The following is a 19,597-nucleotide window of genomic DNA, read 5'->3' on the forward strand; positions in this document are numbered from 1 at the left end:
CCTGTATTTGGCTCCATCCATCTTCCCATCAATTTTAACCATCTTCCCTGTCCCTGCTGAAGAAAAGCAGGCCCAAACCATGATGCTGCCACCACCATGTTTGACAGTGGGGATGGTGTGTTCAGCTGTGTTGCTTTTAAGCCAAACATAACGTTTTGCATTGTTGCCAAAAAGTTCAATTTTGGTTTCATCTGACCAGAGCACCTTCTTCCACATGTTTGGTGTGTCTCCCAGGTGGCTTGTGGCAAACTTTAAACAACACTTTTTATGGATATCTTTAAGAAATGGCTTTCTTCTTGCCACTCTTCCATAAAGGCCAGATTTGTGCAATATACGACTGATTGTTGTCCTATGAACAGAGTCTCCCACCTCAGCTGTAGATCTCTGCAGTTCATCCAGAGTGATCATGGGCCTCTTGGCTGCATCTCTGATCAGTATTCTCCTTGTATGAGCTGAAAGTTTAGAGGGACTGCCAGGTCTTGGTAGATTTGCAGTGGTCTGATACTCCTTCCATTTCAATATTATCGCTTGCACAGTGCTCCTTGGGATGTTTAAAGCTTGGGAAATCTTTTTGTATCCAAATCCGGCTTTAAACTTCTTCACAACAATATCTCGGACCTGCCTGGTGTGTTCCTTGTTCTTCATGATGCTCTCTGCGCTTTTAACGGACCTCTGAGACTATCACAGTGCAGGTGCATTTATACGGAGACTTGATTACACACAGGTGGATTGTATTTATCATCATTAGTCATTTAGGTCAACATTGGATCATTCAGAGATCCTCACTGAACTTCTGGAGAGAGTTTGCTGCACTGAAAGTAAAGGGGCTGAATAATTTTGCACGCCCAATTTTTCAGTTTTTGATTTGTTAAAAAAGTTTGAAATATCCAATAAATGTCGTTCCACTTCATGATTGTGTCCCACTTGTTGTTGATTCTTCACAAAAAAATACAGTTTTATATCTTTATGTTTGAAGCCTGAAATGTGGCAAAAGGTCGCAAAGTTCAAGGGGGCCGAATACTTTCGCAAGGCACTGTATGTATAGTCACTTTACCCCTACCTACATGTACACTGCTGCTACTCTCTGTTTGTTATCTATGTATAGTCACTTTACCCCTACCTACATGTACACTACTGCTACTCTCTGTTTGTTATCTATGTATAGTCACTTTACCCCTACCTACATGTACACTACTGCTACTCTCTGTTTGTTATCTATGTATAGTCACTTTACCCCTACCTACATGTACACTACTGCTACTCTCTGTTTGTTATCTATGTATAGTCACTTTACCCCTACCTACATGTACACTACTGCTACTCTCTGTTTGTTATCTATGTATAGTCACTTTACCCCTACCTACATGTACACTACTGCTACTCTCTGTTTGTTATCTATGTATAGTCACTTTACCCCTACCTACATGTACACTACTGCTACTCTCTGTTTATCTATGTATAGTCACTTTACCCCTACCTACATGTACACTACTGCTACTCTCTGTTTATCTATGTATAGTCACTTTACCCCTACCTACATGTACACTACTGCTACTCTCTGTTTATCTATGTATAGTCACTTTACCCCTACCTACATGTACACTACTGCTACTCTCTGTTTGTTATCTATGTATAGTCACTTTACCCCTACCTACATGTACACTACTGCTACTCTCTGTTTGTTATCTATGTATAGTCACTTTACCCCTACCTACATGTATGTAGAAATTACCCCTCCACATTGACCCGGTACCGGTACCCCCTGTATATAACCTCCACATTGACCCGGTACCGGTACCCCCTGTATATAACCTCCACATTGACCCGGTACCGGTACCCCCTGTATATAACCTCCACATTGACCCGGTACCGGTACCCCCTGTATATAACCTCCACATTGACTCGGTACCGGTACCCCCTGTATATAGTCTCCACATTGACCCGGTACCGGCACCCCCTGTATATAACCTCCACATTGACTCGGTACCGGTACCCCCTGTATATAACCTCCACATTGACTCGGTACCGGTACCCCCTGTATATAACCTCCACATTGACTCGGTACCGGTACCCCCTGTATATAACCTCCACATTGACTCGGTACCGGTACCCCCTGTATATAACCTCCACATTGACTCGGTACCGGTACCCCCTGTATATAACCTCCACATTGACCCGGTACCGGTACCCCCTGTATATAACCTCCACATTGACCCGGTACCGGTACCCCCTGTATATAACCTCCACATTGACTCGGTACCGGTACCCCCTGTATATAGTCTCCACATTGACCCGGTACCGGCACCCCCTGTATATAACCTCCACATTGACTCGGTACCGGTACCCCCTGTATATAACCTCCACATTGACTCGGTACCGGTACCCCCTGTATATAACCTCCACATTGACTCGGTACCGGTACCCCCTGTATATAACCTCCACATTGACTCGGTACCGGTACCCCCTGTATATAACCTCCACATTGACTCGGTACCGGTACCCCCTGTATATAACCTCCACATTGACTCGGTACCGGTACCCCCTGTATATAACCTCCACATTGACTCGGTACCGGTACCCCCTGTATATAACCTCCACATTGACTCGGTACCGGTACCCCCTGTATATAGTCTCCACATTGACTCGGTACCGGTACCCCCTGTATATAACCTCCACATTGACTCGGTACCGGTACCCCCTGTATATAACCTCCACATTGACTCGGTACCGGTACCCCCTGTATATAACCTCCACATTGACTCGGTACCGGTACCCCCTGTATATAGTCTCCACATTGACTCGGTACCGGTACCCCCTGTATATAACCTCCACATTGACTCGGTACCGGTTCCCCCTGTATATAACCTCCACATTGACTCGGTACCGGTACCCCCTGTATATAACCTCCACATTGACTCGGTACCGGTACCCCCTGTATATAACCTCCACATTGACTCGGTACCGGTACCCCCTGTATATAGCCACCACATTGACTCGGTACCGGTACCCCCTGTATATAACCTCCACATTGACCCGGTACCGGTACCCCCTGTATATAACCTCCACATTGACCCGGTACCGGTACCCCCTGTATATAACCTCCACATTGACTCGGTACCGGTACCCCCTGTATATAACCTCCACATTGACTCGGTACCGGTACCCCCTGTATATAGTCTCCACATTGACTCGGTACCGGTACCCCCTGTATATAACCTCCACATTGACTCGGTACCGGTACCCCCTGTATATAACCTCCACATTGACTCGGTACCGGTACCCCCTGTATATAACCTCCACATTGACTCGGTACCGGTACCCCCTGTATATAGTCTCCACATTGACTCGGTACCGGTACCCCCTGTATATAACCTCCACATTGACTCGGTACCGGTTCCCCCTGTATATAACCTCCACATTGACTCGGTACCGGTACCCCCTGTATATAACCTCCACATTGACTCGGTACCGGTACCCCCTGTATATAACCTCCACATTGACTCGGTACCGGTACCCCCTGTATATAGCCACCACATTGACTCGGTACCGGTACCCCCTGTATATAACCTCCACATTGACCCGGTACCGGTACCCCCTGTATATAACCTCCACATTGACCCGGTACCGGTACCCCCTGTATATAACCTCCACATTGACCCGGTACCGGTACCCCCTGTATATAGCCACCACATTGACTCGGTACCGGTACCCCCTGTATATAACCTCCACATTGACCCGGTACCGGTACCCCCTGTATATAACCTCCACATTGACCCGGTACCGGTACCCCCTGTATATAGCCTCCACATTGACCCGGTACCGGTACCCCCTGTATATAACCTCCACATTGACTCGGTACCGGTACCCCCTGTATATGGCCTCCACATTGACTCTGTACCGGTACCCCCTGTATATGGCCTCCACATTGACTCTGTACCGGTACCCCCTGTATATGGCCTCCACATTGACTCTGTACCGGTACCCCCTGTATATAACCTCCACATTGACCCGGTACCGGTACCCCCTGTATATAACCTCCACATTGACCCGGTACCGGTACCCCCTGTATATAACCTCCACATTGACCCGGTACCGGTACCCCCTGTATATAACCTCCACATTGACCCGGTACCGGTACCCCCTGTATATAACCTCCACATTGACCCGGTACCGGTACCCCCTGTATATAACCTCCACATTGACTCGGTACCGGTACCCCCTGTATATAACCTCCACATTGACCCGGTACCGGTACCCCCTGTATATAACCTCCACATTGACTCGGTACCGGTACCCCCTGTATATAACCTCCACATTGACTCGGTACCGGTACCCCCTGTATATAACCTCCACATTGACCCGGTACCGGTACCCCCTGTATATAACCTCCACATTGACCCGGTACCGGTACCCCCTGTATATAACCTCCACATTGACTCGGTACCGGTACCCCCTGTATATAACCTCCACATTGACCCGGTACCGGTACCCCCTGTATATAACCTCCACATTGACCCGGTACCGGTACCCCCTGTATATAACCTCCACATTGACCCGGTACCGGTACCCCCTGTATATAACCTCCACATTGACCCGGTACCGGTACCCCCTGTATATAACCTCCACATTGACCCGGTACCGGTACCCCCTGTATATAACCTCCACATTGACTCGGTACCGGCACCCCCTGTATATAACCTCCACATTGACCCGGTACCGGTACCCCCTGTATATAACCTCCACATTGACCCGGTACCGGTACCCCCTGTATATAACCTCCACATTGACTCGGTACCGGTACCCCCTGTATATAACCTCCACATTGACCCGGTACCGGTACCCCCTGTATATAACCTCCACATTGACCCGGTACCGGTACCCCCTGTATATAACCTCCACATTGACCCGGTACCGGTACCCCCTGTATATAACCTCCACATTGACCCGGTACCGGTACCCCCTGTATATAACCTCCACATTGACTCGGTACCGGCACCCCCTGTATATAACCTCCACATTGACCCGGTACCGGTACCCCCTGTATATGGCCTCCTTATTGTTATTTTAATTTAGTTTATTTAGTAAATATTTTCTATTTCTTGAACTGCACTGTTGGTTAATGGCTTGTAAGTAAGCATTTCACTGTAAGGTTGTATTTCACCTGTTTTATCTGGTGTAAATCAATTTGATTTGATTTAATGCAGTGTGTTAAATAAATATATGTAAAATAACAAATTCCAGGAAAAAACTGTTGCTTTGGCAAAAATAATTACATTTTGAAAATAACCCCCCAAAAATTGAGCCGGGGCCTTCGAAGGTTCCTTCCTTATTCTTTTTGGCTTGAAGCTCTGTAATGAATACTCGCACCATGGTTACGGACAATCATGTCAATAAGGGAACCACCCTAGTGTGTGTGTGTGTGTGTGTGTGTGTGTGTGTGTGTGTGTGTGTGTGTTCGTGTGTGTGTGTGTGTGTGTGTGTGTGTGTGTGTGTGTGTGTGTTCGTGTGTGTGTGTGTGTGTTCGTGTGTGTGTGTGTGTGTGTGTGTGTGTGTTCGTGTGTGTGTGTGTGTGTGTGTGTGTGTGTGTGTTCGTGTGTGTGTGTGTGTGTGTGTGTGTGTTCGTGTCTTCGAATAAGGTCACATTAAGTCCTGTTAAGAGATACAAAAGATGAATTGTTATATTGACTCAAACCCATCTGGATTGGCACTGGCAGGTGAAGTTAAAACAGGGTGACACTCTGGTGTGTGTCTTTTCTCTCTCTCTCGCTCTCTCTCTCTCTCTCTCGCTCTCTCTCTCTGTTTGTGTCTGTCAACATGACAGGAATGCCGTGACGCAGTTTGCGGGTTTTAAGTCCGGAACTCCAACAGTTGGTTTCCAAGCAGCTCTGGTTGGGCGGGAGCCCGTGTCATAACAGTAGTTTTCGCTAGCCTGCCGCTCATTCTTCCATCACTGACTGACAGTCACATTTAATGGCCGTCACACATTCAGTCACCATTGAGGACCTTAAAGGTGCAATATGCAGAAATCGCTCCGCCATTTCCTGTTTGCAAATGTTTTGAATAGTTTGCCTAATTTCAGTTTGTGCCAAAGTAAGCAGTCATTGTGTAGAGAATCATTGTACCATCTAAACTGCTGGGAAATACATTTTCAACAACCAAAAAATATAGTTTTTTTCAGCTGTTTGAATCTGGTGTACAAAACCCAAAGTAAAAGACACAATAACGAATCTTTAGAGCGGGAAGCACAGAAATAGAGCACATAGAATAGCTCTACCGCTTCTTAGACTTGCGTTCAATGAGAATGACAGATCTCTAAGTCGCATATCTGCGACTTTGTTTGGGTCCCCCACCAAAACAATGACATATCGCAGCTTTAACAGCCTAAAGGGATAGCTTCTTTTGAGCCATTGTAATTAAACAATCTAAATATTTTCTGAAAATGTAATTATGCTCAAGAACAAGCGTCTAAGACCTTGAATGATTTATTCTCTCGTATGATGTATTTCAGTGCTTTTACGAACTTTATGATATTTAGATTATATATATGTATGTATGTGTGTGTGTGTGTGTATATATATATATAAATGTATATATATGTATATATATATATATATATATATATATATATATATATATGTATATGTATATGTATATATGTATATATGTATATATATATATATATGTATGTATGCTGTTTGGTCTGTATCGGGTGAATAACTTGCGGAAGCACCATAGCTCACCCCTAGCTACCCCAATATCCCTCTTTTATTGTGCCCCTAAAAAATGCCCAGGCTTGTTGGCCGCTGAAGTTTTTATTATAGCACCAAGGGTGCCTGTCTTTTTATAAAAGGTGTCTTCTCACGAAGGCTCAGGATGTCTGCTCCCTTGCTTTAGCTAGGAAAACACTGTCTGCAAAATGGGGAACAATTTATATGTAGCGGCCCCACACATTTAAAAAAATGGGGAAAATGTTTAGGCTACCCTTTTTAAAGGAACAATACATTGAATCTCCCTCATTATGCAAATTCCCAAACTGATCTGCCTTGTTTAGATACCGCTGCTATATGTTGCATTAACTGGATGTGAATGCATTCTGGTAAGGTCAATATAGTGCATAGCAGCTCTACTACCCAGGTGAATATTTCACCTATACGGTGGTTTCTGACAATACCAACATCACTCTACCTGTATCCCAAAAGCACTCTTTTCCCCTACAGACCCAGGCCCTGTTTTAATAATCAACCCATAGATCTGCTATCACTGACTTCATTCACCGAGTGGTTACTGTTTAGGTGTTGTTGTGGGTCAGAGTAGGGCTGTGGCAGGCATAGCATTTTGTCAGACGGTGATTGTCAAGTATATAACTGCTGGTCTCATGGTAATTGACCGTTTAATGAACATCAACTCATTTAGTATCTCCTGGCGTCCACACACAGCCTACAAGCCACTGATGCAGACCTTTTGGAACATCTACAAGTGTAATAAATCAATTTAATATAGTCTGCACCATCACAATAAAACCATTATTTATTTTAGACAGGTTTAAAAAAACATGATATTAAGAAAATAGTGTATTTCAGAAGAACAGAATAGTTTACTCTGAGTTGTCGTTTATGTTAGGTCCTCATTTGGCTATGCCATATGGCTGTGGGCTACTCTAATTCATTTGGCAGACGAGATTTGTTTTAGAATTCCATGGCATTATTTTATAGTATGAGGAATACAATTGAACGTAGCTGAATAAAATAGAAAATATATTTTCTCCCAAACGATTTCTGAAGGAGTGCGCACATGCGGCTATTCTGTGGTGAGCGTTTAAGAAAGAAACGGGTCCTCTTATATGCTTCATTTGGAGTTATTTGTGATACAAACGTTGGGCTATATGTTTTGATTTTTAATACATTCTCTATGCATGATGTGATTCTAATGATGATGATTTCAAAAAGTTGCATGAGGGCTTCTTTGTTTTTTTTGCTCAGGCTGCACACACATCATCAGTCTCTCATTCACCATATGACAAGCACTTGATAATGCCTCGAATTTCCCGGTGACATCCCCCTTGTGTGGCGATAATGCGAAACATTTCCAAATTAGTACAACCACTCACATCAAAAAACCTTTTTGGCTGAGGCTGATGCAACAGATCAGAATGTTTAGCTTAAAATCTCGATAGACTATTAGGCTATTTTTTTCACATTATAATTGCAGCAATGCTCACACGGCAATATGCAATAAACGTGAATGTTCCAAAATGCAATCAATTAGTGGGACAACACAATTTTCAAAAGTGACAGCAAATGTGATTATGCATTTAATGCTTTAATATTAAGGTGCATTTTTATGGTAAAAATGCTCTCACCAAAACTTGCCTTACTGCACACTAGCTGGACATCATTCACAAGTGATAATATATCGTTCTCAAGTGATAGGCTAATATTGTCCCCCATCAGACTATTGTTGATTTAATCTTGTCTTTACATGCAGGGCCGTCGGAAAGTATTCAGACCCCTTGACTGTTTCCACATTTTGTTACGTAACAGCCTTATTCTAAAATGGATTACATTATTTCCCCCCCCCCCCATCAATCTACACACAATATACCACAATGAAAATAGCAAAAACATATATATTTTTTTTTTACATTTTAGCTAATTTAATAAAATTTAAAAACCAGAAAAAGTCACATTTCTCATAAGAATTCATACCCTTTACTCGGTACTTAGTTGATACACCTTTGGCAGCGATTACAGCCTAGAGTCATCTTGGGTATTTTTTATTTGACCTTTATTTAACTACTTTATTTAACTGCAGATCTTCTGAATCTCTGTCAGGTTGGATGGGGAGCGTTGATGCACTGCTATTTTCAGGTCTCTCCAGATATGTTCTATCAGGTTCAAGTCCGGGCTCTGGCTGTGCCACTCAAGGACATCCAGAGACTTGTCCCGAAGCCACTCCTGCGTTGCCTTGGCTGTGTGCTTTGGGTCATTGTCCTATTGGAAGGTGAACCTTCGCCCTAGTCAGAGATCTTGAGCGCTCTGGAGCAGGTTTTCATCAAGGATCTCTCTGTACTTTGCTCCGTTCATCTTTCCCTCCATCCTGACTAGTCTCCCAGTCCGTGCTACTAAAAAACACCCCACAGCATGATGCTGACACCACTGTACTTCACTGTATGGATGGTGCCAGGTTTCCTCCAGATGTGACGCTTGGCATTCAGGCCAAAGAGTTCAACCTTGGTTTCACCAGACCAGAGTCTTTAGGTAACTTTTGGCAAACTTCAAGGAGGCTGTCATGTGCCTTTTACTGAGGAGTGGCTTCTGTCTGGCCACTCTACCATAAATGCCTGATTGGTGGAGTGCTACAGAGATGGTTGTCCTTCTGGAAGGTTCTCCCATCTCCATAGAGGAACTCTAGAGCTCTCAGTTACCATTGTGTTCTTGGTCACCTCCCTGACCAAGGCCCTTCTCCCCCGATTGCTCAGTTTGTAGGGGCGGCCATTTCTAGGAAGTGTGTTGGTGGTTCCAATCTTCTTCCAATTAAGAATTATGTGTTCTTGGGGACCTTCAATGCTGCATAAATGTTTTTGTACCCTTCCCCAGATCTGTGCCTCGACACAATCCTGTCTCGGAGCTCCACGGACAATTCCTTCGACCTCATGGCTTGGTTTTTGCTCTGACATGCACTGTCAACTGTGGGACCATTTGTGCCTTTCCAAATCATGTCCAGTAAATTTAGTTTTCCATAGATGGACTCTAATGAAACATCACAAGGATGATCAATGGAAACAGGATACACCTGATCTAAGTTTCGAGTCTCAGAGCAAAGGGTCTGAATACTTATGTAAATGTTCTGTTTTTTATGTTTAATAAATGTGCAACATTTTCTAAAAACCTGTTTTCGCTTTGTCATTATGGGGAATGATATGTAGATTGCTGAGGATAAAAAAATATATATATTTTAGAATAAGGCTGTTACGTAACAAAATGTGGAAGAAGTCAAGGGTTCTGAATACTTTCCCGAAGGCACTGTATACTAAATAATATGTGTGAAATTGGTTTTGACTTAGGTACACGGTAACAGTCCATTCCATTCTGTCTCGAAATGGGGGCAGCGGAAAAAAATACATGTCGTCTATTCAAGTATGGAGGACGCTTTTCCCGTGGTTCATTTTCATGCCAGCCAGGTAGGCTATACTCATGTTGTAAATTGAAGCAATGTGCTTAATATTAGGAAAGTTGAGAAATAAATATAGTCGGCCTAGCCTATAGAAAGTTGATGGGATCCTCCTCTTTTTAAGTAGAGGCCATCACTCTGTTTTCTCACACAATTGCATAGCCTATAGAAATGTTGCCCAACATGAGCTCATGGGCTCACATTAAGTCTTCGATTAGATTTTCAATTACATTTGCTTTGATGTCAGAGTGATTTAGAGAGACAATTGAGTTCTGAGAACCAGGCAGTTAGCAAGTTTGGTAGGCAACTTATGACAACCAGCATCAGAGCTTTGAGAAGCCTAGTTACCTTGACTAAACAATCACGTAGAATTTGACTGTGGTCATGACTTGTGACTTGTGACCGCCGGTGTGGCTGTAATGCGGTCACCGTAAAAACCTCTTTGGGCTGAGATCCCGCTAACGGGATTGATATGACAACAGCCAGTGAAAGTGCAGGGCACCAAATTCAAAACAACAGAAATCCTATAATTAAAATTCCTCAAACATACAAGTATTTTACACCATTTTAAAGATACACTTCTTGTTAATCCACAGTGTCCAATTTCAAAAAGGCTTTACGACAAAAGCAAACCAAACGATTATGTTAGGTGAGTGCCTAGTCACAGAAAAACACAGCCATTTTTCCAGCCAAAGAGAGGAGTCACAAAAAGCAGAAATAGAGAAATTAATCACTAACCTTTGATCTTCATCAGATGACACTCATAGGACTTCATGTTACACAATACATGTATGTTTTGTTCGATAAAGTTCATATTTATATAAAAAAATCTCAGTATACATTGGCGCGTTATGTTCAGTAGTTCCAAAACATCCAGTGATTTTGCAGAGAGCCACATCAATTTACAGAAATACTCATAATAAACATTGATAAAAGATACAACTATTATGCATGGAATTATAGATACACTTCTAATTAATGCAACTGCAGATTTCAAAAAAGCTTTACCGAAAAAGCACACCATGCAATAATCTGAGTATAGCGCTCAGAGACCAAAACAATCCAAACAGATATCCGCCATGTTGTGTAGTCAACAGAAGTCAGAAATAGCATTATAAATATTCACTTACCTTTGATGATCTTCATCAGAAAGCACTCCCAGGAATCCCAGTTCCACAATAAATGTTTGATTTGTTCGATAAAGTCCATCAATAATGTCCAATCACCTTTTTTTTGTTCGCGCGTTTAGCCCAGTAATCCAAATCCATGACGCGCGATCACTAGGTGCAGACGAAAAGTCAAAAAGTTCCATTACAGTCCGTAGAAACATGTCAAAGGATGTATAGAATCAATCTTTAGGATGTTTTTCACATAAATCTTCAATGTTTCAACAGCAGAATTCCTTTGTCTGTAGAATTGCAATGGAACGCAAGCTAACTATCACATGAACGCTCATGCCTCTCTGGCAGACCTCTGACTCATTCCCCTCTCATTCCCCCCCACTTCACAGTAGAAGCATCAAACAAGGTTCTAAAAACTGTTGACATCTAGTGGAAGTCTTAGGAAGTGCAATATGACCTCATAGACACTGTGTATTCAATAGGGAATGAGTTGAAAAACTACAAACCTCAGATTTCCCACTTCCGGGTTGGATTTTCTCTCAGGTTTTTGCCCGCCGTATGAGTTTTGTCAACTTCAGAGTGTTTTCTATCCAAATCTACTAATACTATGCATTTATTCGCAACTGGGCCTGAGTAGCATACAGTTTACTCTGGGCACCTTATTCATCCAAGCTACTCAAAACTGCCCCCAGCCATAACAAGTTAACAGGCCTAGGTTAATGTCAAGGCCAGTGGTGACTGATTAGATATTGTCAGAGTAAAGGTTGCCACTCCTCCCTGATCTAACTCACACGGTAACCTAGAGATGGCATGATACAGTGCTTTCGGGAAGTATTCACACCTCTTGACTTATTCCACATTTTGTTGTGTTACAGCCTGAATTCAAAATGGATTAAATCATCTACACACAATACCCCATAATGACAAAGTGAGAACATTGTTTGTTGAATTTTCTGCAAATATATTAAATGAAATACAGAAAAATCTAGTCTGCATAAGTATTCACACCCCTGAATCAATACTTCGTAGAAGCACTTTTTAGTGGTGATTACAGCTGTGAGTATTTTTGGGTATGAGCTTTGCACACCTGGATTGTACAATATTTGCCAATTATTCTTTTTAAAAGTCTTCAAGCTCTGTCAACTTCATTGTTGATCATTGCTAGACAGCCATTTTCAAGTCTTGCCGTGGATTTTCAAGACGATTTTTAAATCAAAACTGTAACTAGGCCACTCAGGAACATTCATTGTAATTTTGGTAAGTAACTCCAGTGTAGATTTGTCCTTGTGTTTTAGGTTATTGTCCTGCTGAAAGGTACATTTTTCTACCAGTATCTGTTGGAAAGCAGACTGAACCAGGTTTTCATCTAGGATTTTGCCTGTGCTTTTAGCTGTATTCCTTTTCTTTTATCCTAAAAAGCTCGCCAGTCCTTGCCGATGAAAAGCATACCCATAACATGATGCAGTCACCACCATGCTTGAAAATAGTATTGTGTATTGTGGACTAACTGCAATGTTGTTGATCCATCCTCAGTTTTCTCCCCATTGTCCTCATGGTGAAATCCCTGAGTGGATTCCTTCCTCTCCTGCAACTGAGTTAGGAAGGACTCCTGTATTTTTGTAGTGACTGGGTGTATTGATACATCATCCAAAATGTAATTAATAACTTCACCGCTCAAAGGGATTTTCAGCGTCTGCTTTTTAAAAATATTTTTTTTTACACATCTACCAATCAGTGCCCTTCTTTGTGAGGCATTGGAAAACCTCCCTGGTCTTTGTGGTTGAATCTGTGTTTGAAATGCACTACTTGATTGAGTGGGCTTACAGGCAATTGTATGTGTGGGGTACAGAGATGGGCTAGTTATTAAAAAATCATGTTAACCACTATTATTGTCCATGCAACTTATAATGCGATTTGTTAAACACATTTGTACTCTTGAACTTATTTAGGCTTGCCATAACAAAGGGGTTGAATAAGAAATTTCAGCTTTACTTTTTTTATGAATTTCTATAATTTTCTACAAACGAAATTGCACTTTGACATTCTGGGATATTATGTGACACAAAATCTAAATTGAATCCATTTTAAATTCAGGCTGTAACACAAAATGTGAAAAAAGTAAAGAGGTGTGAACACTTACTGAAGGCCTGGTGTAACTTTCTTGCCCTGACCTGTCCTGCCCTGACCCTCAGTGAACCCCCAGCCCGGCTCAGGGTCACCACAGGCTCAGGGTCACCACAGGCTCAGGATCACCACAGGCTCAGGGTCACCACAGGCTCAGGGTCTGAGGAGTACATTTAGATCTCCCAGTACCATACTTAGATCATCCTCAGTAAGCACTTTACCCAGGGCCGATTGGAGGCTGGGGTTAGGGTCTTAGTAGCCACTGGGAGTTCCCATCTCCCAACACACTTAAATCATCCTCCAAGAGACGCCCACCCAATTAGCAACTAGATCAGCTTAGTAAGCACTTTACCCAAGGCTGGATTGGACCCTGTGTGCTTGACACCAGATTCATAATTAGCCTAAGTAATAGCCCAACAAGCATGCCCTATATTACTGGCCAGGGGTCTCCCTTGTAAAATATAAATAAATAGGTCTCCTGACTTCAATGAGACTTCCTAGATAAATACATGTTAAATATACAATAAAATGGTATGTTGTGTAGACTAGGCCGAATTCAGCCCATGGGGATAACAACTGTCTGTCTACTGTAGACTACATTGAGCTTTTAGTATGCTTCAGTATGTGGTGCAGGGAAAGAGTTAACAGTGTGACTCCTATACATGTTGTGTCATGCTTAGGCAGCCAAACCAGTCCCTCTGTACAGTACCTCCTTCAAATGAGAGCGTGAAACCAGCACATATTCACACAAAGGGAAATTCTCCCCTGGAGGCAGGAGGAACCCGTGGTTTTAGCAACAGTAACTACAACAGACAGGCTGGGACGGGTTCAGGGACATCTGTTTAACTTAGTGGCAACCTCTGAGAACGGGAGAAGCCTTTCACTTTGAGAGAGAATAGAGAGAGGGCGGGAATACAGGGAGGGGACAACTAAGTGGGGGGGGGGGAATTTTTATGGCTGTATTTTGTGTGAACGAAATTGAAATTGCGTACTTTGTCATCCCGTAATGTGGGTTACGTTCTAGCCCGTCTCTTCTACTGACGGCAGTGTGTTTTACTGCTTCCTGGATTTTCCCTTTCCGCAGAGACTGTAGCCAATGTGATAGGATTTATATTCAACACAGGAAAAGTAGGCCTATGATTTCCCAATGAGTAGCTTAGAAGTAACTCGTAACAACATTAGAATGCCTTGAGCTCACTTTTCCTTTTGGTTCGGGTTTGAAGTCAAACCAACGGGGGTGTCTCTACCTTACTCCTAGAGTACCCCTTTTCCCCGATTTGGTTCAGATTCAAACCACCAGGGAGGGGGTGCCTCACCACTCTCCAAGAGCAGCTTTTTTTTTTTATTTCACTATGGGGTTGTTTTCCTGTTAAGAGGTGGAAGTTCACTGACAAATCACCTACAGTAGCCCAGAGGAGAGGACCTCCCTAGCACCTGTGAACATCTGTTCTTGAGGAATAACTTACCCGATGGCCAATTTCCAACAATCTCCGATGGCAGCTGTCCATTCAGGTAATTAGATCTTTCTGGATGTGGATTTTTTTGTTAAATAAGCTTGAACTCGTTGATAGCTACTTGGATGGGAACCCAACCCACTAGTCGACTCTAAGGCCCTCGAGCTGCAGTTGAGTTGACTTCATAGTTCGTACAAGTTCATTTTTGAAGCTGCGGGATTGGAACACTTGTGTTGTTCTTTCTCTCTGTTTTTCTGCTCTCTCGCTCGCTGTAACCGAAGAGAAGTGAGGGGGGGGGGGGGGGTGGCTGGCTGTCTGCTGCTATCTCATCTGCAGCATGTCTCCTCCTCTCTCATTTTCTCTGTTTTTTTTGTTAATTCTTTCCAATGTGTCAAGTAATTATCTTTTTGTTTTCTCATGATTTTGTTTGGTTCTAATTGTGTTGGTGTCTTGGGGCTCTATGAGGTCTGTTTGTGTTTGTGAACAGAGCCCCAGGACCAGTTTACTTAGGGGACTCTTCTCCAGGTTCATCTCTCTGTAGGTGATGGCTTTGTTATGGAAGTTTTGGGAATCACTTCCTTTTAGGTGGTTGTAGAATTTAACGGCTCTTTTCTGGATGTTGATAATTAGCGGGTATCGGCCTAATTCTGCTCTGCATGCATTATTTGGTGTTTTATGTTGAACACAAAGGATAGTTTTGCACAATTCTACATGCAGAGTCTCAATTTGGTGTTTGTACCATTTTGTGAGTTCTTGGTTGGTGAGCGAGCCCCAGACCTCACAACCATGAAGGACAATGGGTTCTATAACTGATTCAAGTATTTTTAGCCAGATCCTAATTAGTATGTCAAATTTTATGTTCCTTTTGATGGCATATAAGCCCCTTGCCTTGTCTCTCAGCTCGTTCACAGCTTTGTGGAAGTTACCTGTGGTGCTGATGTTAAGGCCGTGGTATGTATAGATTTTTGTGTGCTCTAGGGCAACGATGTCTAGATGGAATTTGTATTTGTGGTCCTGGTGACTGGACCTTTTTTGGAACACTGTTATTTTTGTCTGACTGAGACTTAGTGTCAGGGCCCAGGTCTGTCAGGGCCCAGGTCTGTCAGGGCCCAGGTCTGTCAGGGCCCAGGTCTGTCAGGGCCCAGGTCTGTCAGGGCCCAGGTCTGTCAGGGCCCAGGTCTGACAAACTCTGTGCAGCGTATCTAGGTGCTGCTGTAGGCCCTCCTTGGTTGGTGACAGAAGCACCAGATCATCAGAAAACAGTAGACATTTGACTTCTAGTAGGGTTCTAGTAGGGTGAGGATTCTAGTAGGGTGAGGCCGGGTGCTGCAGACTGTTCTGGTGCCCTCGCCAATTCATATATATGTTCAAGAGGGTGGGGCTTAAGCTGCATCTCTGTCTCACCCCACGGCCCTGTGGAAAGGACCTGTGTTTTTTTGCCAATTTTAACCGCACACATTGTTTGTGTACATGGGTTTTATAATGTCGTATGTTTTTCCCCCATGCCCACTTTCCATCAATTTGCATAGCAGACCCTCATGCCAAATTGAGTCAAAAGCATTTTTTTAAATCAACAAATCTCCCCACCACCCACCCCCTCCCCAGTCGACTTTATTCAGTAGACTTTATTGACATGTTAAATGACTTACATTGTCAAAGTATCCATATAACACAACATGGTGGGAACAACAGCAAAAAGGCATCACTCATAGTGATAGTGGAAATGGGATTACTTCTAAACTACAACAACAATATTAATGAGAATAATAATAAATAAAAGTAGTAGTAGTAGGACCAGTCTCAACATCTTTCTCTCTCTGTGTGTTTGAGGCTACCTCCTCTAGGACCATGTGCTTTATTCAGACGGTTTAGTTTTTTAAATGTCTTTCAAACCCACTGCTGATTTATCAGACACCACATGGTGACTAATGCCAACGCTAACACCACCTACCTGCCTGCTCTGAAAAGTCCCTGTGCGTGTCCGTGTTCATTGTGTTTGTGTGTCTCTGCCTCCAGTGAAAATCTTTCCAGTACTTCTCAGAATATGCCTTACCCTTTAATAACGGAACTAAAGATGGTTTTCATTAAGTGATGGCCAACAGCATTTACCTGTCAGAACGGAGGCATCCTGTTCTGAGCCAAAGCTGAGTTGGTGTTCATTAGACAGCTCCCTATGTGTCTCTCAGCTGAACTCAGCCACCCACTCTGACATTTAGAACACTAGGCTGCTTCCTGATTCCAGTAGGTCTGACATCACTAGGCTGCCCCCTGATTCCAGTAGGTCTGACATCACTAGGCTGCCTCCTGATGCCAGTAGGTCTGCCATCACTAGGCTGCCTCCTGATGACAGTCGGCCTGACATCACTAGGCTGCCTCCTGATGCCAGTCGGTCTGACATCACTAGGCTGCCTCCTGATGCCAGTCGGTCTGACATCACTAGGCTACCCCCTGATTCCAGTAGGTCTGACATCACTAGGCTGCCCCCTGATGCCAGTAGGCCTGACATCACTAGGCTGTGTCTGTATGTATCACTAGGCTGCCCCCTGATTCCAGTAGGTCTGACATCACTAGGATGCCCCCTGATTCCAGTAGGTCTGACATCACTAGGCTGCCTCCTGATGCCAGTAGGTCTGACATCACTAGGCTGCCTCCTGATGCCAGTCGGCCTGACATCACTAGGCTGCCTCCTGATGCCAGTCGGCCTGACATCACTAGCCTGCCTCCTGATGCCAGTCGGTCTGACATCACTAGGCTGCCTCCTGATGCCAGTCGGTCTGACATCACTAGGCTACCCCCTGATTCCAGTAGGTCTGACATCACTAGGCTGTGTCTGTATGTATCACTAGGCTGCCCCCTGATTCCAGTAGGTCTGACATCACTAGGCTGCCTCCTGATGCCAGTAGGTCTGACATCACTAGGCTGCCCCCTGATGCCAGTAGGCCTGACATCACTAGGCTGTGTCTGTATGTATCACTAGGCTGCCCCCTGATTCCAGTAGGTCTGACATCACTAGGCTGCCTCCTGATGCCAGTAGGTCTGACATCACTAGGCTGCCCCCTGATGCCAGTAGATCTGACATCACTAGGCTGCCCCCTGATGCCAGTAGGTCTGACATCACTAGGCTGCCCCCTGATGCCAGTAGGTCTGACATCACTAGGCTGCCTCCTGATGCCAGTAGGTCTGACATCACTAGGCTGCCCCCTGATGCCAGTAGGTCTGCCATCACTAGGCTGCCCCCTGATGCCAGTAGGTCTGACATCACTAGGCTGCCCCCTGATGCCAGTAGGTCTGACAACCTGACTGTGTTATGTACTTTGTGTTTCCTCTGTGTCTGTATGGGCTAGTGTAATGGAGACTGTTTCCATCATTTATCAAGCCGCTGGACTGAATCATTGAGCCTGAAATTGTTGACCATTTTTAGAGTGAAGAGCTCCAAATTAGACTTGCAATTGGAACACACACACATGTACATGTACACACACACACACACGTACATGTACACACTCTCCACAGGTGAGTTCAGCAGCCCTGCGCTCCAACATCACTTCCTGGAACCTTGGTAGAGCAACGTTGATTTTGGCTTAGAAAGGGACACGTTGGCGTACAACCGACCGGGACTGAGGAGGGGAAAATCAGAGTGGGAGACTCCCAGCCGCCTTTCATTTGTCCTCGCCAGAATCCTGGAACGGAGGGAGGGGTCCACTGCGGTCATGAAATGGTGCATGTTGTTTTGAGACTTGTTGAGGAATCATGACACAGCGAGGGAGGAGAGAGAGATCTGTGTATCTGATTGACTTCAGAGAATGTGTAATTCACAGAGAAACACTGCCTCTGTGTGACGTGAATGCACTGCGATCTGTTTTCTCCCGGGCTCTGTTTACAATGTGATGTGGGATAGCTAATTCTCTGTTTAGAATGTGATGTGGGATAGCTAATTCTCTGTTTACAATGTGATGTGGGATAGCTAATTCTCTGTTTAGAATGTGATGTGGGATAGCTAATTCTCTGTTTACAATGTGATGTGGGATAGCTAATTCTCTGTTTAGAATGTGATGTGGGATAGCTAATTCTCTGTTTACAATGTGATGTGGGATAGCTAATTCTCTGTTTAGAATGTGATGTGGGATAGCTAATTCTCTCTTTAGAATGTGATGTGGGATAGCTAATGTGATGTGGCATAACTAATTCTCTGTTTACAATGTGATGTGGGATAGCTAATTCTCTGTTTACAATGTGATTGATGTGTGATAGCTAATTCTCTGTTTACAATGTGATGTGGGATAGCTAATTCTCTGTTTACAATGTTATTGATGTGGGATAGCTAATTATCTGTTTACAATGTGATTGATGTGGGATAGCTAATTCTCTGTTTACAATGTGATGTGGCATAACTAATTCTCTGTTTACAATGTGATGTGGGATAGCTAATTCTCTGTTTACAATGTGATGTGGGATAGCTAATTCTCTGTTTACAATGTGATTGATGTGGGATAGCTAATTCTCTGTTTACAATGTGATTGATGTGGGATAGCTAATTCTCTGTTTACAATGTGATGTGGCATAACTAATTCTCTGTTTACAATGTGATGTGGGATAGCTAATTCTCTGTTTACAATGTGATTGATGTGGGATAGCTAATTCTCTGTTTACAATGTGATTGATGTGGGATAGCTAATTCTCTGTTTACAATGTGATTGATGTGGGATAGCTAATTCTCTGTTTACAATG

General features: G+C 43.7%; 1 protein-coding gene across 3 annotated transcripts in view; it reads left to right on the forward strand.

The window, feature by feature from the left end:
* The window catches only part of LOC110496699 (zinc finger protein 40), a 114,570-nt gene that overhangs the window by 12,720 nt on the left and 82,253 nt on the right, over window positions 1-19,597 (forward strand). Inside the window, exon 1 of one of the 3 annotated variants that reach the window (XM_036953519.2) lies at window positions 14,160-14,927. The exons of the other annotated variants lie outside the window; for them this stretch is intronic. Within the exon in view, the coding sequence (XP_036809414.2) occupies window positions 14,885-14,927 (43 nt within the window). The 5' untranslated portion in view covers window positions 14,160-14,884. Of the gene's footprint in view, window positions 1-14,159; window positions 14,928-19,597 lie in introns of those variants that run through there. 3 annotated transcript variants of the gene reach the window in all.

The sequence above is a fragment of the Oncorhynchus mykiss genome, chromosome 18, assembly GCF_057628025.1.
Source record: "Oncorhynchus mykiss isolate SJ-2025 chromosome 18, ASM5762802v1, whole genome shotgun sequence".
NCBI lineage: Eukaryota > Metazoa > Chordata > Actinopteri > Salmoniformes > Salmonidae > Oncorhynchus > Oncorhynchus mykiss.